Source organism: Asterias amurensis, chromosome 1 (assembly GCF_032118995.1).
Source record: "Asterias amurensis chromosome 1, ASM3211899v1".
Classification (NCBI taxonomy): Eukaryota; Metazoa; Echinodermata; class Asteroidea; order Forcipulatida; family Asteriidae; genus Asterias; species Asterias amurensis.
The window spans coordinates 31708069-31733418 of record NC_092648.1 but is presented as its reverse complement, the minus strand read 5'-3'; the positions used below and the strand labels follow the sequence as shown (position 1 = coordinate 31733418).

General features: G+C 39.3%; 1 protein-coding gene across 1 annotated transcript in view; it reads right to left on the bottom strand.

Moving 5' to 3' along the window:
• LOC139936899 (sodium/potassium/calcium exchanger 4-like) overlaps positions 1–25350 on the bottom strand; it is a 55796-nt gene that overhangs the window by 24040 nt on the left and 6406 nt on the right. Inside the window, exons 2-4 of the mRNA XM_071931719.1 lie at positions 12918–13088; positions 1924–2000; positions 950–1024 (exon numbers count right to left, since the gene is read on the bottom strand). Coding sequence (XP_071787820.1) covers positions 950–1024; positions 1924–2000; positions 12918–13088 — 323 coding nt within the window. The remainder of the gene's footprint in view (positions 1–949; positions 1025–1923; positions 2001–12917; positions 13089–25350) is intronic.

Sequence of the window (25350 nt, the reverse complement as noted above, 5' to 3'; positions counted from 1 at the left end):
ACCCTCTGGGTCGATCGATTGACTTTTTTTTGGTCACACTATGAAGGTTAGCTTGACGTGCCTGCGACATTGAAAATTAAATTTTCAAATTTCTTATCCGAAATGTCATCATGTGGATCATGTACGCAGCACCTGCCAGCTTCTGTCAATTGTTGGGCAAAGCTTGTCTCTCTAAGGCATAGGAGGTAGCGTCAGAAAAGATTAAGCATTTTTGTATTTCAATAAACAAACTTGAATGCCTCAACACTGAGAAAATAGAATTAGCTGTTGCAAACATCTTACCAACCAAAAGGAACTTTGTCTTGGGACACGTTGTCTTTGATTGGTCGAGTTGGTCAATGAAGTAGAATATAACCATCAACACAAACATGCCTCGAAAATGCACGGTTTTCCTTTGCGAACTAACACGGTCGGCCATTTTATGGAGTCAAAAACTTGACTCCACAAAATGGTGCGTGTTAGTTAACGACGTATAAGGAAAAACATGCAATTTCGAGGCATATTTGAAACATCTAACAACATGTTCCAAACGCTTTTCATAGACCATTCGGCGCGATCCAAGGCAACGTAACTCTTTAGTATACAGCATTTGTAAGGCACCCTTTCATGTTAACCATTCAAAGGCCTGGTCTAGTAGAAGTTAAATTTAGGTATTGTCAGATTGTTGGAAAAACAAACACAAAAAGGGTGTTTTAAGTTTCTGTTGGGAGAGAGCTATGTTGTGAAAGGGATAACAAACTTATGTTAGCAGATGTCAATACTTCCTTGCATCATAAAGTCCCCCTTTCTAAGATGTTTATTGCCTACGCATAATTTCTCAGAGCAGGTAAATTCCTTCTTTTTCTAAATTTCAAATACTAAAAACTCTCGTCCTATCCCAAAACTTAACTGTTCAAGATTTTTGGGGGATGTAATTTTCTCTTTTTGTGGGAAAGACATAAACCCTTACCTCACAAATCTTTTCGAGTGAAGAAACAAAAAAGTCATCACAAACTATAGCCAGAGCAACGAACATGTAGATCACCTGAACATGGATGTTAACAGAGACACATCAGTTAAACACACTTTAAAGTTTAAAATAACACACATTTCAATTATATAACTTCATGTATTGGCTGGAAAATTTACTGTGGACTCATATGGTTATGCTTAAGAAATCCTGCATTCTGATACTAAAGGAAATTATTTGGTCAATAATTAGTAATTACCTCTTTTTCTAAAACAACTTTCAAGTATCTTTTGAATTGTTGCTATCTTCATAAGATAGCATGTGATATCCACATCCAGGTCTTGAGTCAAGACAACTTTTGTGGGATACTGCAGTGTAACTATTATAGCAAATTTGACACAACAGCAATGCTCACTGCTCAGTAATAACTTACAATTCTAGGCTGAACTTAAAGACGGTGGACACTATTGGTAATTGTCAAAGACCAGTCTTCACACTTTGGTGTATCTCAACATATGCATAAAATAACAAACCTGTGAAAATTTGAGCTCAATCGGTTGTAGAAGCTGCGAGATAATAATGAAAGAAAAAAACACCCTTGTCACACGAAGTTGTGTGCTTTCTGATGCTTGATTTCAAGACCTCAAGTTCTAAAACTATAAACTTGAGGTCTCGAAATCAAATCCGTGGAAAATTACTTCTTTTCTCAAAAACTATGGCACTTCAGAGGTAGCCATTTCTCACAATGTTTTATACTATCAACCTCTCCCCATTACTCGTTACCAAGTATAAGGTTTTATGCTAATAATTATTTGAGTAGTTACCAATAGTGTCCACTACCTTTAACGTGGTTTCAAAATAGACCAATAGTAACACTTTATACAATCGTTTCAACAGATTTTCATTGTTGAAGCTTTTGTTCATCAACAACCAAGAAGGCGGTTACGTATTTCAAATGGCTTTTGAATACTCACACACAAAAAGTGAAGAACCACTGCCCCCTTTGCGCGTTGCTCATTTGAGAAGATATCACCCGGAAACTCATGAATAGCTGTAAAGAGAAGTGAATCATGGTAAACTCACGGCACATTAAAATAATGACTATTTGACAAAGGGCAATAACCTCCTTTATGAAGCCCTATTTTGTTTTTTGGTTAACACGATTCCTGTTTTGTGTTGTATTTTTTTCTTGTGCTTCGATAATCTTATATCTCCGATTACAAAATCAAAATGTCTCTAAAGTAAAAACACTTTAATTTGAGAAAATATTGGTTAGAAAATTAACTGTGTGCAATCAGAATCTGCTGTATTGACTTTATTGACATTATTACGTTTACGTGAGTGTTTGCTGTTGTTTTCCTTTCGCAGTACTTTGTAGGTCGTCTGTCATTTACTAATTAATTTATTTCTTTTTCTCCCTCTTCCCACCTTTGATTTATTTTGTGTTTTCAACCTCTTGTTGTTAAACCAGCCCTTCCCCATTTATCTCCTTCTTTATTGTTCATCCCTTTGTGCATCGGCCTCGCTCTGTCTTAATTGTCTTTCCATGAGACTGATTCTGTTTTATAACACCCCTTACAAATATTCTGCCTTTTTGTTGGTTTAGAGCGCGTCAGGTGATAATGTCTTAGCTTTACTAGAAACAGCGGCCGTGTGATAGTGCATCGTTTGCAGTACGATAGTGCATCATTTGCCTTGTGATAGTTAGTCCGACGACTATCACACGGCGTGCAGTACCCAGACGTCTTTTTACCCACTACGAACCCAATCAGTTGTGCATCTGTTTATCTGAAACGCGCGTACAAACGTTACGTATACTAAGATGATAAATAGTCTGTTGGGGTGTTATAGAACAAATATTGACCTCTTTTACTCGTGCTATGGTTAAAACTCATACTCTCTCGGTGATCCCCGGACTGTTCCATTTTCCCTCGACTTCGCCTCGGGAAAGTAGAACGTTCCGGCATGTTCCGGGGATCACCTCGGGGTCGTAGTTTTAACCATAGCACGTGAAGCAGTCAAAATACACTACATGTATACAGTTATGTTGTTATCCATCTTTCAAGAGTTACTCTGCTAGACGTCAGGCCATTACTATTTTTAACAATCTAGTTTTTAACACACTATCTTCACAATGCAATTTGAAGAAAACAAGCAAGAACCACGTATCACTTTTAATTGAATGCATAATTACAAATTCAAAACACACGCACAAAACGCACTGAGATACAAAAGCAACGACAGACAGCACCCTTCTGTCGTAACAAAAACCTGTCCAGTTGATAACATGGAGGAATACCTCCATGATTTTGCTTAAGCTATCCAAATTACCATGTGAGCTGACAATGTAGAGTGGCCTGGTGTGATCATGTGTGATGAAATGAAGGGGAGAAACAAACAGTAAACTGTATAATCGTCAAGTGGGGAAAACATTAATTCAATCGTATTCAAGTGAGCGCACGGCTGGCCGTTGAATTACCGGTAAAACGTTTTGTAATGCTGCTGCTAATCAAATCACATCGTGGTTATCACTGCCTTTAACATCGACATACCCAGTGCATTCAGAGTTTGGCCTTCGGGGAAGCAAATTACAGGCACCCTCAGTGTGATGTTTTTCTTATGTTTGCTTACAATTTAAAACACACTGTGGCGATATTAGTTTTTAGTATCATTCAAACCACCAACACATAATGTGTCTTTTGAAGGTTTGAATGAAATCTTTATACTTCTATTTTAAGTCAATATTTCCGAACAAATTTATACTGACATGTCTTGTTCTCGAAATTGGAAATTATTTCTTCGCACATTGCCCTCGTCCATAATTGACGAGCTATGAAAACAGTGAAAAGGGCCCGTGGTTGCGTGCAGCCATGGTGCAGCCCACTCATTTGTACAGCAAGTATTCAAAATATTTGAAATGCATAAACAATTCTGATCAGATAAAAATGTCATCACACAGCACGACTGTCACGGTATTTAGAATTCGTATCTTATATATAAGCTAGATAGGTTATCGTCTTCAATGCAATGTGATATACCATGGATATACCAATGTGTATGTGTGAAATGTTAAATAAAGGTATAAACCTGCAGGGTATGCCATTTCAACATTTGACCGAATTTTTAGGTTGGTTCACACTTGTACATGTACTGCTACATTTAGTTTCTCAAAAAGAAAGAGCTAAGCCCTACAAACAGTTTGCATCATTCTTAAAGGAACACGTTGCCTTGGATCGGACGAGTTGGTCTATAAAAAAACGTTTGAAACCGTTTGTTATGAAATGTATATGGTTGGAAAGATGTTTTAAAAGAAGAATATAATGATCCACACAAGTATCACTCAAAATTGCACGGTTTGCAGTTTACGTTGCGAACTAACACGGTCGGCCATTTATGGGAGTCAACTTTTTGACTCCCATAAATGGCCGACCGTGTTAGTCGACGAGGTAAAACGAAAACCACACAATTTTGAGGCATATTTGTGTAGATCATTGTATTCTACTTTTACAACATCTTTCTAACCATATCAATTTTATAACAAACGGTTACAAACGCTTTTCAAAGACCAACTCGACCGATCCAAGGCAACGTGTCCCTTTAAGCTCCATGTTGTATAACAGAAGCCCATATTTTGAATTATTGATATTCAAAAATAATGAGGGTATTTAAAGGTAAAGTGTTTCTATGTTTTGTTGGAACCATGCTATCATTTCAATCCTATTACATGTAAATATAATAATATAGATGGCAATTTCATTTCAAAAGGTGGTAACGTTTTTGTATATCGCCGACAATCTTGAGCAGTTAGTCCACGCTGTAGAACGTTACCGTATACACGATCGGGGTTCACAGTAAAATAGAAAGGGGAAGTCACACCAAAACAAGCCGTTATTTTTGCAGGGGTTTACTCAGCTTCGCTTCTGCCTCAACGGTGTTGACTTAACGGTCCCCACTTAGGAACCTATCGGCACAACCCCGGAGATGTTCGCGGTCAAAGCTTGCAACCGCCAGCAAAAAAACGGATAACTTGTCCTGAGTGTCAGCGCCGTGACCAAGGACGCAACCAGGTCCACTGAAGCCGCGGATATTTAAAACCGTGTTGAGTTTTGCTTCAGTGGCTATATCCGCTCTTTCAGCGTCAATTAGACGGGAGAGGTTGAGCTTTTGTTTCCTTTCCTTGACCCAAGACGCCACGCAGAATATTTAAGACGTATACGTCTTGACAGATTGGGGATGTATTCTCTTTACAGTTAAAGGTCTGTATACGTTGTGGTTATTATGGGGTTCTATTTATATTCTCGCAATTAATCTTTTAGCCTATGATTACGCACCAAAGACTGGCAAGCACTACAAAATTCGCTCATTCATACTCAGCTTTAGTTTCAAAACTGGGATAAAAATACATTGCTGGTGTCAAAATCAGTGCAACTGAGAGGTTGATCCATGATGCAACCAAAGCAATGCCGGGAGGCTGAATGGTCTATAGGATGAATACGTCATTCATAGTTTACTGTGATGTGACAGGAAACAATCCAAAGACAGTGCACGGTGACAGTAGAAACCCTATATAAAGATATTGACGCAAATGGATACGGGCAGCTCGACAACTATCCATGTTAAAAACTGACCGAAGCATTTTGTGGCTGATTGTTGTGACATGATACGTCAGCTATAAATAGAAATTCTACTTTGTGAATGGACGCTGTAGGCCTATATGCCTATATCTAAAAATGAAAGCGGCAGAATTGACATTAAATATGTTCGCGGCAGTAATAGGGCGTTATCTGTGTAGATACTACCAGATTGCGTGCAGGATATCATGACGTCAAACCGGGAATTGTTTTTACATGAAGGTTTTCCGTCACTCAGATGGTCAGATAAAATAGAAAGATCATCATGATATCTGTGGCCAGTGCCATATTCTAAGCACTGACCTCCATTGTGTTGTGTAACGCACGTACAAGAACCCATTGTACATCAAAAGAGAAAGGGTTCGCCCCCGGTGTTCCTGCTGAATGGCTGCATATTGCGCCACTGCACCTTGTAAACCATTAATGGTGCTAATGTCAAAGTAGTGTTCATGCGTTTTGCACGTACGTACAACGTTCATTAAGCTCCTGGCCAATAAAAAAGCTCTGCTTTGCTGACTCCGCTCAAAGATCCAGGAAGATCCAACACACTTTGACCATTGACGTCTATAGAGTTTAACAATGAGTCCAGTAACTGATTGTTCAACTAATATAAAAGATGTACCTAAAGGATTTAGGTGTCTTTTCAAACGATACCTGGTTTGTCAAATGTAATATAAAAGATGTACCAAAAGGATTTAGGTGTCTTTTCAAACGATACCTGGTCTGTCAAATGTAATATAAAAGATGTACCTAAAGGATTTAGGTGTCTTTTCAAACGATACCTTTTCTGTACATATGAGATATAAAAGATGTACCTAAAGGATTTAGGTGTCTTTTCAAACGATACCTTGTCTGTTAAAATGTAACATAAAAGATGTACCTAAAAGGATTTAGGTGTCTTTTCAAACGATACCTTGTCTGTCAAATGTATATAAAAGATGTACCTAAAAGGATTTAGGTGTCTTTTCAAACGATACCTTGTCTGTACATATATGAGATATAAATGATGTACCTAAAGGATTTAGGTGTCTTTTCAAACGATACCTTGTCTATTAAAATGCAACATAAAAGATGTAACTAAAGGATTGGGAGACACTAGTTTGCAATGATAACGTTGTCTGTAAGGGAACTGTTACTGGTTTTCACCAACAACACTCTGGACACCGCATGGAGGAAGACCTACAAGCAATATGGATCACAATATCATGTTTGGGGATCGGACTCCTAATTAACCGACCCCTCCCCCAAAAAGAACAACTACTATTTTCGCTTAAACTTCCAATTGTTTACAATAACACTATATCAGAACAATTTGAGATGTGTCTTCTATAGATGATCAAGATAATGGATTGTCTTTAAAATAAACCAGAAACGTGCTAAACAAGTATACTTTATATATACATGTATAATGCAGCCATTCAACGGGTTCTCCAACGGGGTTTAAAGACTTTGCACCACTGCTGGTGGCTGAATTAGAGTCGTAACGACTGGGGATGTGGGTTTGGGATTGGAATACTCCTTTAGTATAAGAGTATAGTGTTAGCATTGTATTCTCGACGGCATTTCTTACGAACCAAGCGGGTGAGAGAAACGAACAATGAAAAACCGGGGCTCGTTGTGGGATTTATAAGGATGTGGACAGTCGTAGACGGGGAGGGGCTTGGGATGGAGTCTTCAAAGCAGACCTTTTTATTGGCCAGGAGCTTAATGAACGTTGTACGTACGTGCAAAACGCATGAACACTAGTAGAAGGTGTCACGCTGAAGGATGTGAGCGCTATATAAGAAACCATATTATAGTTCCCCAAAAACGCCATCCTTACGGGCAACTTGGGGTTGAGCTTTGAGCTGCGTCAATAGTTATAATTTGTCTACGTTTCCAAGTAGTTTAACTCAGTCTAATTATCGTTTTTGTAAAGGAGACTGAAGACTCATGGTTTTTAAACAAAATGATAATAACAAACATTATCAAAATACTGTTAAATTTTGAATTATGCAATTATTGTAGCTGTGGACAAAACATATAGTTATCTTGTAGTTTTTGCCTTTACGACTTCAATTCGCCAATGACGTAATCACAAACAGCAAATCTGTTGTTACACCAATTCTTTGTAGGGTTTCCACAGTGTGACGTGAACCAGAACATCTTAAGATGTAATATACAGTCACCACGAAGTTGACAATAAATTGCATCAATATATATTTACAAAAGGTACGCTTCAATCCTGAGTCAAGTTACGCTTATGCTCCATACGCAGCTACGTTTACGTTCCAAGATACCTAGCTACGCTTACGTTTCAAGATATGCTTACGTTCCAAAAGATATGGTTACGTTCCAAGCTACGCAGCTACTATACAATCCATATACATTTTTTAGATTTGTTACGCTATAATAACAAATTACGCTTTCAATCCCGAGTCAAGCTAGGCTTACGTTTCAAGATTTGCAACTACGCTTACGTTTCAAAATACATTCTCACAAGGACGTTTTTGAATCCCTCACGATTCCCTCCCCCTCCCCTCCCGACCCCACCCCCCGAGATTACAAAATGTTTCACTGGGAATAACAGGACCCATTTATTATCCGTCAGTTTCATCTGTTTAGCAAAAAATACTGCTTACAAAATTTCTCTCTATTCAAAAATTTAGTTGGGCACTAGCCACAAGTTCACATCATTTCAAATTTTTAAATTTGGCTGGTTTCTGCTATGCAATACTATTTTGTGCTAAGCAAATTTCTGTGCCTCTGTAGGCGCCTACAGGCATTGAATGGGTCCTGGCACGTCGGTACTCCTAGAACTATTTCTGTTTCAGCCGGACGAAACTGAAATAGTTCTAGGAGTAGCACGTCGGGAGCATGATTGTACGCCACGATCGCATTCCAAACTGCATCATGCCTATGCACTGCAGTAGTATGCCTAGTTTGTGCCAGGAATGCTCTATTTACTTTCACTGTCCCATCATTTTCTGGGTTAGTTGTTTGTGTTCTTCGTGACGATCTTTGGATGTACGTCGAAGCACGACTACCTCCACCGTCGAAGGATTTGCCTGATCCGTATATGTTGGTTGTTTATAATTCATGGATAGACTGGATCCTTATGCTGCGTCGTAGTAAAACGTTGCTATAAACAAAGCACCAGTCTACTTACAACATTGTGCGACAATGTCACGAAGATTTGCCAGTTGCAACGGCTGGCAACACGTACACGCTCGCCTTTTGCCGCTTTTGGGTTTTTTAATAATTTTTTCGCTAATTACGTGACATTTTGATGATTTTATTTTACAGCAACCATCTATAAAAACATTATTGATGATTGTACAGCCCTTAATTGCGTAAACGGTGAGCCGGTGTGTCCCTTCAACTAAGCATTTCAAAATGCACAATTATTATTTATCATCCATGCCCGTTTTCATACGCGGTGATAATGCAGTATTTTGTAAACAGTGGAGTGAAGGGTTGAGCATCCAACTTCCTAATAAGGCTCACTAAAAGGAAGATTTCGGTTCCGTGTTGCTGTTTTGAAAGGATACCGACCGTACATCATTAAACATGGGTTTTTAGCCTTGGGTTTTGCCGCGCATATAATACATGTAATACTGTGGTTGCACAAGCCCTTGTATCTAATTGTAGCCAACAGTGACTTGTCCATCATGCAATGCGGACCGAAGCTCTTAATTGATATAAGGGGTGCCTTCTTGTTGCAACCATTCCGTCTACATTCCTTGAATACACTTGCATTACTTCGATGTTTTTTTGTAGAATGGGAGTATAGGAACATGACCGTCTCCACCTCCAAGGTATCAAGCGGTCAAAGGTATCAAGCGCACTACTCGTGGCGCGTTTAGGCGGGACCGACCCTGACCCGTAGATATAGAATTAAATTAGGAGAAAATTATATTCTATATCTATGCCCTGCGCACGCCTCTCTTTTGACGTAACTGAATGTATATTATGACATAGTTCAAAAACGGCGCGAAAACGTGTCCCTAGCCTTCACTTAATTTTTATGATTTTGAACTTACTGTTTAAAAATTTCATTTCAAATAATATGCCACAAAAGGGGAATTGTTATTTTTAAATTAACTCCATTTAATTTCTTCTACTTTGACAATTCGCAATGTTAGAAGCAAGTGCTGGAAGGATCGCCAAACTCAACCCTTGTTGATAGTTTTCGACTAAAGACACGATTGGTGAACATCTACGTTCAGTTCGTCCGTGCATGGAGGTAGGATATCCTACCTCCATGGTCTGTGGTCACATCGTGGTCATGCTCGACCAACGTGTGCCAACATTAAGCCAAAGATACCTAAGAAATTCGCATTTCTCCGGGCTAGATTGAGAAGTATACGTCAGGCTTACAGAGGGGGAATTTTAATGCGATAACAAGGAAGGGGCGGCCAGGCAGAACACCGCCAACTCAAATTACATCTGGTGAGAAGAGTAGCGCGAGCATTTCGGACACGCGCCGACACGGTTTCTCTTGGTACAGGTTTTGGTGAGATGTAATCGGGCGTTCTTTCCTCTGTAGCACCACTGCGGGGGGATAGGAACCCAACTGCAGGGAGAGTGGACTGGCACGAGAGAAGCAGCGAAGCATAAACAAGAGCTAAAACGAAAATTGATTATCGCCTCACTGAACACAAGACTCTGAAATTCCTCCTGATACTGGTATAATTTTAGCTGACCTCGCAAATAGCGATTATTATTAAAGGCCTGAAGCTCCGGCCAGAATTTGTTTTTCTTGTGCGCGAGAAGGTCAAATTAGTGGTCATTTCTCTTTGAGGATTCGACCATCCATTATTAAAGCGTTTCGTTCTTTCCTTGAATGTGAAATATAAATGGAATTGATTTGCCCTCCTCAGTTGTTCAATGATGCAATAATATAACATCCGATGCAGGAACAAAATAAACGCTGCACCGATTCTAAGAAAATTATTTCATTTAGTCCTGAACGTGCCACGTTAACCCCTCAGGCCTTCAGCCAACCCGTACATGAAAATCAGCGCTGATTAAAAAAGGAGCAAATAGCCTACACGCAAACGTTTTTACCTACTCTCGATAGAGACAGACGTAAGGGCCACGTACGTGTACAACACCGTCCCCACACCACTCTGCGTGTGATGATAGAATTTTAATTGGAGGGTTATTCGACAAAAGCAGGTCGTGTATAGTGTACGTTTATTGCAGTGAAATTGCTTTCTACGAGTACACACAAGTTGAGCGTCCTTGGCTCAACCTTGTTCATCGTCTGGGTGACCTTCAGTATTCTCGATCCCTCAGGAGGAAACAGTGTTTCATTTTATCTTTGCCAGCATCGAGGAAATGAAGGTTGTGCGTGGCCTGCTGCATTCCTTGTTGTTATGCTGATGTGCAAAAACAAAGGCCGAATTATTGACGTGACACAGTGAGCTGTTTTGTTTACGGTATCTTGACGTGGTTTTTCTTTATGATTGTCTCCAAGCAACGAACAAAAAACGTAAAAGAACTTCCGTCTGATATAAGATCAAAATGAAATTTAATGTAAGAAGATAGGAGAAAAGAGAAAGAAAGAAAAATCGAACCGGATATGCAATTCATGTCGATGAAAAGAAAAAATTAATCAAAACCACATAAAAGATTTAACTAGCTACCGATTATAAACAACAGACTTAAAAGAAACCACAGGGAAATACCGCATGTCACAAACCTTTCTTGATATTTGAACGACATTAAAATGCATTTCCATCTACTTGTCAACTCGCCATTTTTATGTTTGCCGAGCAAACCGGACGATATTTTTTAGCACAGACGGATTTTGTGATTAAACTGGAGCGTGAAGATCCTGAATTTTGTTAGTCTTTCTTCAAGGTTTCAGTCGAAGTGTATAGAAACACGTTAGACATTGTAAATACAACATTTCGCCCATAAACCTTTTCAATATGGGTGGATTTAACAAACAGTTAAGACTATATTAGTCTCATCTCGAGTTAGGACGAGTTACTCGTCCTAACTATAAAACTAGCCATCCACGGTTTTTTTTAATCTCCTGTGACTAGTCCTAAAGTAGGACTAGTTCCAACTCTTTGTGAAATCGACCCCAGGTTTAAACCGAGAGCGTTTATCGTTGGCTGACTAGATGGAGCGAGCATACACACGTCCTGGGTTCAAATGCTGACACCACCGGGTGGGGGGGGGGATTCTGTCCCTCTCCAGTCCCTCTCCAGCCCCTGCTATTCTACGAATTGTGTATGAAATTGTTCCGATGGTGCCCTCTTTTGAATCATCTTGATTTCAGTCGATGTTAATTTTGTTTTACTGTAGGGGGAGGGGGCACACTGGGGGGGGGGGGCACACTGGGGGGGGGGGGGGTGACAAAAGCTGCACCCCATTGGCGAGTAGGCCTACACCTTATGCACATAGGCCTATTCAATGAAAAACTTGGGTTTTCAGACAGTACCTTCACTGGCTGGACAAAGTTACCACTGCAAGTGCCATTCCCGATACAGTAAAATAAAAGCCAAGATAATTAAAACAAAAACGGGGAATTCCCGTCGATGGTCGTTAAACACTTTGTGGCATTATTTCGCTTTGAATAGGAACTGTACACACGAACTACAGAAGCAGTCTAACGCGCATCCGTAAATCCGGGTTCACGATGCTGTGGCAAAACAATTGGAATAGTCTGTCAGGACGGTCCATTCACTTACTCCCAAATAATACAAAAATTGTCCAAAACCCTAAAGGGACACGTTGACTTCGGATTGAGATTTAAAAGGCGCCTGTTTTGGAATAAATATGATTGGAAAGATATTTTCAATGTAGACAAAATGATTCACATAATCTCCATTGAAATTTATATGTTTTCGTTTGTACTAAATTTCATGACAGAACACAGTCCGCTTGTTGAACATAATTAGTGACTCAACAAAATGGCAGACCATGTTCCACTGGTTATTTTTCAAGAGGCAAATTAGTGGTTTTTAAATCACTACTTGCGCATAACCGGCTCTTTTAAAAAGGATAAGGAAAAATCCAAACAGCAACATTTTGTGCCTTTGTGCAATGTGCTTCTAAAACGGAACCGTGTTCACTTTAAGCTGCCATTGGTCTGATATGTAATGATTACCGAAGCATCAACTGCCTCTTTAAACTGAAAGAGTGCAGAGTCTCGCATCCTGTGTTTACAATGTGCAGGGTACGATATGGAGTAGGTATACGCGTCAATCCGAATGAGGGGTCGAGGTATCTTCAAAATGATACACCCGAGGTGACATATAGATGTAATAGAAGATAATTTTTGACCCTATGTCGTGAAAAGGTACCCGCTGTACTAATAGGGCACCATGATATATACGTACTCGGAGCTGTGCAATTCTCCTTCTCGGTGTTGTTCGAGGTGATGTTAGCACCGTCTATCGTCTCGTCTTCACCCACTAAGCTGTACGTCGACGCTAACCGACGCAGGATCACTCCGCTCTCATGGACGGGACTATTTACCTCTCCTATGTCAAGGTTTTGCTCGGCTTCACCTGTGAGGAATCGATAAAATGATCTGGAGTTAGTGGAAATGCGGCATGTTGACATGGCAACGTTATAAAAGCCCCTATAGAAGTAAAAAGGGATAAGTGAATGTGAGGTGGCGTGACTAGTTTGTTCAGCACCCCTCAATATGAATGGTTGGACTATAAACAACCGTCAAAAATTGTGGTATTCAACCACATCAACTTGTGGTATCTCCAAACCTTAACAGGGATGGAATTGGGCAAATGTGAACAACATTCCCCGGGAAATGTCTACTGGGTATTGGTCCCCCTTATTTTAGGCACAGAAATACAAAACAAGATGGACACTCTCTTCCTTATATATATGCGGTTGCTTTCTTTCAAAAGGCTCCATAGGGCGTTTTGAGAAAATTCTGAAATGAGAGGGAAACTGAGCAACTATACATGCCTGACTTAATAAAAAATAACTCCTTACAATATTTCCACCATTTCAGAAAGTACGGAAATTATGCCGTAAGAAATCATAAATCCCTACATTATGGACAGCATATAGCAAGTTAGCAACCACGCTGCCGTACAACAGAACATTGAGTTCCATTAATCGTCAACACATAGATAGCGTGTTGCCTACGTAATAATCATCAAGATTATTTATTTTGTTTTTCCGTTTTATATAATGTATTGTGAAGGCTTATGCTAAAAAGTCACGAGTAAACATTTAGGTACCTGGACTTTAAAAAAGGTGGGGATGACGTCATAAAGTTTGTTCAACGAGTCTCGTGAATATTGCTAACTGAGTTATAAAACTCAATCATGCGCATAATGACATTTCATCAATGCCACACGGCACGCCAGATGGAAAACACAAACAAAATGTCACTGACGTCAGACGCATTCATTTGCCTAATTTAAAAGACAAATGACTACCAGTGTACTACATGGTTTATCATTAGCTGCAACACACACCGGGAGGCCTTTACCGTAGCATTACAGTATAATCTGCATTATGAGTGTCCAGTTTGTTTTGTGCATGCGTTGTAATGGTATTGCAACCCAGTAACTTTCAAAATGTCATATGATATTCTGGAACATTTTGACAGCATACCGAAAATAGCTCCATCACCCTGATGACATTTAAGCTCGTTATACACTTCACACACTATGCACTTTCAGTGATACGTTGGCTATTGTACAACCGCGCAAGTCCATATTTACACAACACAAGATGAAAATTATTAGTGCGTGTTTTTATATTTTTTATTCTACTTTTTAATTAAACAAAACCATACATTTTGCAAGTCAGCAATGGCCTAGTTTTAAAATACGTGATATAAGATATCATTTCAAAAGTCATTGTATTAGCCTACGCCCGTTATATTGTTTCAAACTGAATGAGTTTTAAGCCTGAACGAAAAAAATAATCGATCATTTATTCATATACTGCTTTTCAAATTAGAGCTAGCCCTGCACTGATGACGTCACAAGCGGCTAATGTCTGACGGTACCGCCATTTCGAATGTAACGCACGGTCAACCCATAGAGTTATATATAAGAACTAGAGAGCGCACTTGCCTATATACGCGCCCCGGCATGCGCACAGGCGGCCATTTTCTAAGTTGACAAAACTAGCATCTCACAGCGTGTGTTTGTGCGGCCATTTTGTAAGTTGAATAGACAGCATCGCGTGAGCGTTCAATAAAACCAAACCTCAAACGTGTATTTCATATTCAACGCGCGTGCAGAATGACGCGCTTGTCATCTTGCGGTCCCGTGGCGTTTGTGCACGAAGCATCACTCGTGCGCCCTCTAGTTCTTATATATAACTCTATGGGTCAACCCGACTCCCAAAAGTCTTTCTTTGAAACCGAAAGTAAATTACGTTTTATATCATTAGTAATAACACCTGAGACCAAAATGAAGGTTCGATGAACAGTTGAAAAATAACTTTATAATTCATTAGATGCACCTGAGCAGTAACAGCAAGTTAGTATTGGGGTCAATGGATTTCTCTATTGAGGCTAACTGTTTGCTGCAAACAATCGCACAAAAACGTAAAGAACAGCAAAAGTACATTTTGCAATTTTTAAATAGAACCTCCAATGAGTAGTGCGCTTGCCATGGTTACTACTAAAAGTGAGGTCCATCACCTTTCGTGTATTTGACATCACAATTCTCACATTCACAACGACTCCCATCCATACACATGTAATTCATTATAATCGATAAATTCAATATGGTTTGCCTTTAACCATGACGTGTAGGCCTAAACTCAAGTCGATTTTTCCCCGCCTTCCAATATTTCATCTGAAGCCAATTTCAGAAATACGTTGGACACTCCAACTGCTGTCTAACTCGAAATTAAATTAAGTCACGATCGACAACAATACTGTATTCACAGTTTGTGATCAGTGCCTGCTAAGACAGCAAGTTTGGAAACAAATTCTTGATTTGCAGATAATTCCCCCGTTTTGGTAAACAGTTTGGGTTTCGCTATCATCATAGTTGAGGAGTCCGTAACATGCAGAGATTCTATGGTGTAATGCCCATGGATGCGCACTCCAGTGCACTCATTAAAATCCCAACACGATGTCCCCCGTGTGTTCACGGCGATCCACCACGTGCAACGGATTCCATTTCAAAAATGTCGCATACCAACGGCCGGCGGGGCAGCAGCTCTGCATGCCTGGTATCTCGTATGCCTCACCCGTACAAATGGTTGCCAGACGCAACGTACAATCTAATCTCCTAACCGTAACATCCAATTCACCTTTACAAATGTACCAACATCCTTTTAGTCAATATGTGATTTGATTATGTCCTCACCGGAGAACATTTTCTTAACCCGTTTAACAAATTGGAGTAACCGCGCAAATAAATTGCATTGATTGCCTACGTCACGGAGACCTTTTTCTCGCGTGCTAATTTCCCATTAGAAAAAAATGGTAGCAATGCCCTCCCCACGGTTCTCTCCCCAAGGAGTACGGGAAAGCAAGATATAAAATCGCCTATGCACGGCTTGGTATTTACAGCAAGCTCCGTGCTGGTGATAAACCCAAGTACAATTCTGTGAATTTAATTACAAACTGTACATAATATGATTTTCGCTAAACATGTTTTAATGTGATTTGCCTTTTGAAAGCCTGTGTATTATTATGCAACTATATTTGGTACTGTGTTTAGCTTCCGTGCTCATGGGTTTTAATTTTACAGCCAGAAATTGAATTTGACCACAGAGTTAAACCTGCGCTACATGCAACATGGGTTACCAGGGGTCGTCTCTTCAGCTTGTTTTCTCAGCACTAAATATTTATAACAGGTTCAACTTCCCATTGAAAATTTAACGTTCTTTATTACTTTTTGTGGTTATTGGCTGGTATTTATGTATATCTTGTACAATATGCATTAATGTTTGCTATTTTTCCTCCTTGTGTGTTATAAAAAGTGTGAATCACGATTGAAAATATGTTCATGTTCACAGATTTGCCCATAACTACCATGGTGTAAGCATGATCCTGGTGGAAAACATCCCTAATACAGTTTTTTTTTTAGAAATGAGTAGAACAATTTGTTAACCTCGTGAGTCCAAAATCCTTAAATTGAAATAAACTTATCACATGTATAGTTTGGTATCTTGATCAACGGCAAACCAATGATATATTATTATTATTACCAATTGAGCTTATACTTGGATCAATTGGATCACGGAGAGTGCGAAAACTGATCTTCAATAATTCCAATGATTTCCTCGAAATGATTCCATTTGATTTATTTTTTAAATTGTTAACAGTGTTTGGTATTGTAAGACTTAAAGGAACACGTTGCCTTGGATCGGTCGAGTTGGTATTTGAAAATCGTTCTGTTACCGTTTGTTGTAAAATGTGTATGGTTAGAAAGATATTGTAAAAGTAGAATACAATGATCTACACAAATATGCCTCGAAATTGCGTGTTTTTTTATACCCTGTCGACTAACACGGTCGGCCATTTATGGGAGTCAAAATTTCGACTCCCATAAATGGCCGACCGTGATAGTTCGCGACGTAAAAGGAAAACCGTGCAGTTTCGAGTGATACTTGTGTGGATCATTATATTCTACTTTTAAAACATCTTTCTAACCATATGCATTTCATAACAAACAGTTTTAAACGCTTTTAATAGACTAACTCGTCCGATCCAAGGCAACGTGTTCCTTTAAGAAACTATATAAAAGAAGATAATGTCAGACTTGGGAGACGCTTTCTTAAAATACACCCGTGCATCATTCTCATAACACAATGGCGTCACACGCGTGATCGTTCCCAGGGGTGTGACACTTCCTACTAAAGGTCCACGTGAGGTCCTGATGACGAACTATGTTTTGCACCAAATAACATTGGAACACTATACAGTAACAACAGCATGTGTGTCATGTGTGCACATACTGAATCTGCACGTGCTTGCATCGATCATTTTTTTTTTTTTTTTTGCATGCAGCGAGTACATGGATCATTAAGTGCCTGTATACATTATAAAGGGCACTGGATTACCTTTGGTAATTGCCGAAGACCAGTATTCTCACTTGGTGTGTTCAAACATTAGGGCCTATGCATTAGATAACAAATCTGTGGTAATTTGGACTAAAAGTTACAAGAGAATAATGAATGAAAAAAAAACACCCTTGTTGCACAAATATTGCTTTCAGATGCCTATAATAAAAGGCTTCAAGCCTCAAGTATTTTTATTATTTTGAGTGAGAAATATCTTTCGCAGAAACTACGTTATTTTAGAGGGAGCCGTATCTCACAGTGTTTTATGCTATCAACAGCTTTTCATTGTTCATTACCAAGCAAGTTTGTATGTGAATAGTTTAAGTTATTACCAATAGTGTCCAGTGCCTTTAAACAGAGCTGAAGCTATGCTTACACTTTGCAACTCCTGTGGTGGATTTCACAAAGAGTTAGGACTAGTCTTATCTCGAGTTAGGACCAGTTACTCGCCCTAACTTAGTACTATCCATGCAATTTGTATATCTCCTAAGACTAGTCCTAACTCTTTGTGAAATCGACTGCAGGGTCATAATTTTAGTTTAGATTCTATACTTTTCGACCGGTTTCTGGTTAATTTTGACACAAATTCCAGGTATAACGCTGTACCAGAAATGGGTCAAGCCCTTTGGGGCGAGTCAATTCTCACATGTGAGTTTTTTAGAATGTAATATAATGTCCATTAATACACGAGCAGATGAATTCGACGAATGTTGAGAACACATACACGGTTACCTTTTTAGACAGGAAACATTAATTTGTTGTTGTTATTATAAAAAGTGACTATATTTTTGGGTCTATTATCAGTTGATGAGTCCTTGTGGGGAATGAGATGATAACTAAAATAGCTTCTTTTAAACACAAAAGTAGGAGCTTAGCCAAATTTATTTGTTCAAATATGAGAACGGTAAACCAGGAAGAACTCTATACACTGAATTAACCTTAATAAGTTTTCCAAACTTATTGACATTACTTTAACACAGAGAGAGAAAGTGGTAAAGTGCCTATCTGCCATCAAACAGACACAACACACCAAGACTCTCAACACACACACACACACAAGATAAGAAGGGAATATTTCTCCTACACAATAAGAAGTAATCAAAGTATAGAGGTCAAGCAGCCATCCATCGCTCTCAAGCAGGCATTAAGAAGACCCCCCTCTTCTCTCCCTCCCAAGAGAAGCCATCTCGATATCTTTGATTGACCTAATCTACGGGTAGAGGATTGAGTCCTATGCATTGCTGGATACAAATCTACTAACCCACACTCCCCAGCGGCGATCACCGATAACTGAATTCACATCACGAAACAACGGACACCAACAACTACAACGCATTCATATCAGCAACCTCTTTTTTCTCGTAGTCTCCTTCTGTATAACAAATTACAAGATGGTTGCAATTTCACGCTACAATCTTGTTTTCTGTTTTCTTTGCATCCAATTTATGCCGTATCGCTTGATCTCCGAGAAGACGAGGACGCTTGGAGCGTTTAAGGTATCCATGCGCGGACTTTGCGATAATATCTATGGAATGGTGAAAGGACAAGATATCACTTGCTGTCACCGCCGTCAGTGATACAATGTTAATGGTCCTTGGAAATCAGCCCAAAGCTAAAGCATGAATTGAAACTTTCTACCTCTATCTCTAAGGCGAAAAAGAGTTGTGCTCTTTTACCAATATTCATCGGTTACAGTTCTATAACGTGCTATACATCCTTTAATACTATACGATTTTACAATACCTTTTTTTAGATTTTCCCGCATGTAAAGCTTGTCTGAACCTTTTTTGACAGACTGAACCCTTTGGTTAAAGGAAAACGTTTTATCCCCCCCCTATTATAGTCTAGCCTTCTCCACAACTATTAACATTTTCAGTGAATTTCCCCTTTTTTTTTTAGATGTCTTTCTATGTTTGTCCGATCCTATCAGTGTGTATGTTTAATGACTTTTGTGGCGAAGTAAAAGTAAACCAACAACATCATTTAATAGGCAGTTTAAAGACAGAACACGGAATTAACCTGAAGGTTTCCACGAACCATACACATATTTAATTGAAAGTGCAAAAACATCCCGTGCGTTCTTTTCCATTTTAGAAGGTTATTTCCCAAACCAGTGACATTTAACCGGTACAAGGCAACTTTAAAGTTTGTTCTGTGATTGTGAAAACGAAAGTGAGTTACCTAACGATTATAACACTCGAGTGTCTCATCCGCTCCCCAGAAACTCCCGTCAAAATCACCGACTTAGTATTTTCCCCGGAATCACATATCCGTGCTGGAACCAAATTAATTTGTGCCAAGAAGGAATAAATGTGTTAAGCCGGTGTGCATGGAACGTCCATAACCCAGAAGGGCTTTACGGACTCCAGGAAGATTGAAAGATGACGAGTTCCCGTCCAGCTTTTGAAGAATAATCCACACAGATGCTTTATCAATGTCTAGGAGTAACTCCGTTCTAGGCATGGTCTCGCCAAGTGGAGGAGAAACTGCTGTTTTTACCATTAAGGACATTCTAGTCTGGTATCCTCAGATGAACATTATTCAAAATGGCCGCCAAGCCAAATTTTAATGTCGAACATGCTGCGTTTGCAAGATTGTTGTTTTTTTTCCACCGGAACACTTACGCTTAATACACCAATGAGGTTTAGAACAGAATATTGGAATTCAAAGTATGTATTGCACGTGTTTTGGTAACAATTGTCAATTGACATACGTTTGTGTTACTTACAGATATGGACACTATTGGTAATGGCCATAGACCAGTATTCTCACTTGGTGTATCTCAACATATGCATAAAATAACAAACCTGTGAAAATTTGAGCTCAATTGGTCGTCGAAGTTGCGAGATAACAATGAAAGAAAAAGCAACCATGTCAGACGGTGTTGTGTGCTTTCAGATGCTTGATTTCGAGACCTCAAAATCTAAATCCGAGGTCTCGAAATCAAATTCATGGAAAATTACTTCTTTCTCGAAAACTAAGTCACTTCAGCTGGAGCACTATCAACCTCTCCCATTACTCGTTACCAAGTGAGGTTTTATAATAATAATTATTTTGAGTAATTACCAATAGCAATCCTAAAAATAGTTATTAACGCATAATTACGAATCAACAAGAGAAAGAGCTTTGCCTACAAAGTATGTATTGCACGTGTTGTGGTAACAACTGTCAACTGACTTACGTTTATTTTACCTAATGGGTTTACCAAAACTAATTGTAACACTGCGATATGGGTTATTTTTACAAAAACGGTCTTTGTTTGCAGGTCTTTTTTATCAAATCAAAATAACGCAGAGAGTAATAGAGACAAATTTGTCGCACTTGAAAATATAAGATGGCAATATTTCTAAAGACATTACAGCAGTTATCACACTCTTTCAAACCAAAACCTATCATAATCACGATCACTTACGGCCACTAGAGTAGGTTTACTGCACCGCAAATGTTTTGGAAATTGTGTTCACATGTACGGTTCACATTGTTGCTTGGCGTACATGGGCCTCCTGATTTCACCCACCAAAAGGGCAGATAGAGATGGCATTATACCCCGTTTCAATCAGTGATAACCCTCATACATTTTCAGATAACGTCACTGCCAAGAAGTCATTACAAAAAGATAACAGAAAAGCCATCTGAAAATCACGAAGTGTCTGGTATCTGGGCGAGCCACGTTCACAATGGCACACAATGTTGACCATGCTACCATCGGGAATCAACAGGGACGACGTGCGTTTTACAATTCTAAAATGGTATGGATATATATATTTATGCGAGACGACATTTACTCAACACATTCTGTATATAGAGTGTATATTGGAGCTGATACATTTTGCCCTCAGCGCACATTGGGATAACATTCCTCATCTGACTGTGCACCATTGGGAGATATCAAAACTGACAGGCGGCACGTGGCACTGCATGCTCTGCATCCTTTGGTGCACGGACTTGACCATCTCAACCCGGCAAGTGTTTTCTTGTCTTGCTTGTAACTCAACACTGGTCAAAGTTTATGATTAATTAACCCACACCTGTGACGTCATGCTGTTGTTAAATCGCTCCATTATTTTGCACGAATGGCGCGATGGGTACATCTATTCACCCATTGTGCATAAAAGAGTTTCCTAAATGTTGGTCTTCGTCCATTGTTCACACACCACCAGTGGTGTTCACTGTAGTGAACAAGCTTACGTAATACATACAAACAATTGACTTAAAAATTAAACAATATCGCGCCATTCGTGCGAAATAATGGAGCGATTTTAACAATAGCATGACGTCACAGGTGTGGGTTAAGTCGCATAATGCCCTCGGTGAACGCGCCATTCATGGGTACGAAAGGCCCTTGGGCTTCGCCCTTGGGCTTCGCCCTCGGGCCATTCTTACCCACGAATGGCGCGCACCTCGGGCATTATCCTATACATAATGCTTGATTTATCTGATATATCTGATTTTAAACCAAAAAGTTGTGCCCTTAATTTGTATTTTCCCCCATCCGTTCGTTGTTCTTAAAATCGGACGGGTGCTAATTTGTGAAAAACGGCAATGTGGACAGATTGGAGTTGACGCCATAGAACAATCACCAGGCTTAATAAGTCACATCGATCTTACTATAACGGTCGTTGTTTAATTGGATTAAAGTGCTGCATATAACTGAATGTAACTTCAAAATTGATCTGGAACTGGCGGCCACTCAGCTCTGTGGTCTGACCGGTGTGCCTATAGTCCCTGTTCGAAACTACGTCTGGGGCTTAGACTGTGACTTAGGCTGGCTCCGGCTTGGGCCCCGTCATCTCATTTGAAATAGTGTGCTTTCGGCACGGAGCTTCAAACAATCCAGACCCGCGGTTTCGAATAGGCCAAACTATATACTATATGACATGGGTCTTCTCTCTTGTTTTTTCTCCGCAGTGTCATTCGTATAACATCTACGTGCCAATACCGTCGAGGCTTTTTCTCCCTATACCGGTTGGGGTTTAAACAAGCTGCAAATGAATTTATTTATCACAAGACTTAACGGGCACTTTAAAAAGACGAATGGGTTTGCGTACAGAGGGTGACGTTAAAGCTGTTGGAGCTTACTTTAACCGAACTGAAATTCGATTGACTGTGACATCAGCACCAAACTGTTTTACGCACTCCTGATAATTTACTCGAAGGGTTGTTTCAGTGTGTGTTGGGGGGGGGGGGCTGCACATAGCTCAAATTTTGCAACATACACAGTCACAAAGATTTTTAGTTAAAATGGCGGCAATTTTTTTAATTCTTTATTTAAAGGATTCCCTTTAAGAATCGATTTAGAAACACAAATTCCCCATTGAAAAGCACAACGACAGTGCCTATTTTGATGTGTCAAAAAAATGCAAGCTGGCGTTATCACTGAACTGAAATGAAATCCAAAAATGATGTGATCGCCTTCAGTTCGTCAATCCGATAACTGATATTTTAATCCTAGGAATTGGATATTGGATCACTACCGGTCACCACCAAAACGAAAAATAAAATCTACATCCCCAAATCCTCCAAAGTGTAAATCCTCACCGCGATAATATATCTACTACACTTGCATCGGATTCCTTGCGTAAACCGGTATCCGGAAAATCAAATGTTACCAAAATCGATGACACGACAGTAGGCACTATACACACACACGCGATCGAACAAGCGGAAGAATTAATGCACAGGCGGCCCGAAACCCAAACGTGAATTAATAATGCGCTAGCATCCGCATTTATACCACGCGGGGAAAAAACATAATCCCATTCGAGCGGCTTAGAGGGAAAACAATCGCCTCACGAATCAGAGGAATTTCTCTCTTAGAAATGCTTCTACGTATCCCACTTGATTTGACGTGAGATGCTTGGATACGGGGTTTATAATGAGATACATCGATTTCTCGGTTTCTAGAAATGCACAGATAATTTCATTTCCTTATATTTTTTTAGGAAAGTGTACAGGACTTTTTATACAAACCATTTTTTTCTAAAGATTGGGGAACACGGGGTGAAAACAAAAAGAAGGAAACACCAATTAGGGTCCAATTTCACAGAGCTGCTTATAAAAAATCACTAAGCACAAACAAATTATGCTTACCAGAATAAGGCTACAGCCATGTGCCAAATTGTGACTTGTATCCTGTTCATTTCTGCTAAGCAAAAGTATGCTAAACAACTCTATGAAATTAGCCCCTTGTATCAACACCTTTCGTCTTAGACGAAAGGCGCACTTTAACAATATCCCTGAAGAATTTAACGTTGGTTTGACAGATTGCTGTTTTATGTCAGCCCCGAAAAAAATATATGAGAAATTATGGTTGCATGTTATAGTTTGCGTATTCTCACAATGAGCATCACGCATCTGCTCCAGCCTGAACACTCGCAATTTCCAGGAGTCATCTCTGAATTCCTAAATTTTTCCTGCTAGCTGCATCGTTATTCAAGATTGTTTTTATGCTGGTAACATCATTGCTTATAACGACGATACAATAATTCACTGATGTTCCCTGCTGTTTAACACCATGGGTGGGAAATCTGCAGGAATGCACGAAGTACGTGGTCCGGGTGCACACATTTTAAACTAATAACAAATTCAATTTCATATGCACTAACAAACAATATGATTTGAACATTAACATAAGCCTATACGTCTATATATATATATATTTAAAGACCATAGGCACTATTGGTATGTGTCACAGACCAGTCTTCTTACTTGGTGTATCTCATCATATGCATAAAAAAACAAACCTGTGAAAATTTGAGCTCAATTGGTCGTCGAAGTTGCATGATAATAATTAAAGAAAAAACACCTTGTCACACAAAGTTGTGTGCTTTCAGATGCTTGATTTCGAGACCTCAAATTCTAAATCTGAGGTCTCGAAATCAATTTCGCGGAAAATAACTTCTTTCTGGAAAACTTCGTCACTTCAGGGGGAGCCGTATCTCACAATGTTGTATACTATCAATCTCTCCTCATTACTCATTACCAAGTAAGGTTTTATGATAATAATTATTTTGAGGAATTACCAATTAGTGTCATCTGCCTTTAAGATCTCTGAATAGTATAACCAGTGTGTTGTAAACAAAACCGTGTATAAATACTCTTCACATTTGTGATGTACTTTGTTTTACCTACGAGAACCAAATGTAATTAAGTTTGAGGCGCACAGCCTCTGACAATACCAATCTTTCCAGCTTTTCAATATTACAGACAAGAGCATGTGAATTTTATGTCCCTTCCAAAAGAAATAAATGTCCGTTCGCTTTGACCGGCAATAGGTACAGACATGATAGATTCCCAATTGAACAATTCTAACGCACAGTCATCAATTTGTCAAGGATTTTCAGAAAAGAAAAGAGTGGAAAGAAGACTCGAGATGTTGTATGTAAAAGTGCAAGGACATACTAAGCTTCCAGGATCAATTGCAGAATTTATATTGGCAATCATAAATGCCATTCATTGTCACAACTGTGATCCATTATCCACTAGCGAGTGGAGAACCAGTGCTGAAATTTACAAAGAATCATTTTGAGCAAGATTCATTGCGCTCAAACAGAGACTCATTTTATTCCATAAGTTCAGTTTGCACAATTTATAATTTTGTCGGTTAAATCATACAAAAAAAGTATATCGGATTGCTGCCCGACCACCAACACCGCTCATGGAACTTGTAATAAGGGAACATTGAGCCCAACATATGTTTTAAAATAAAGGGAGGATTGAATTGTCTTTCTGTGAAAATATGTTTGTTGGTGGTGCGCGTGTCTG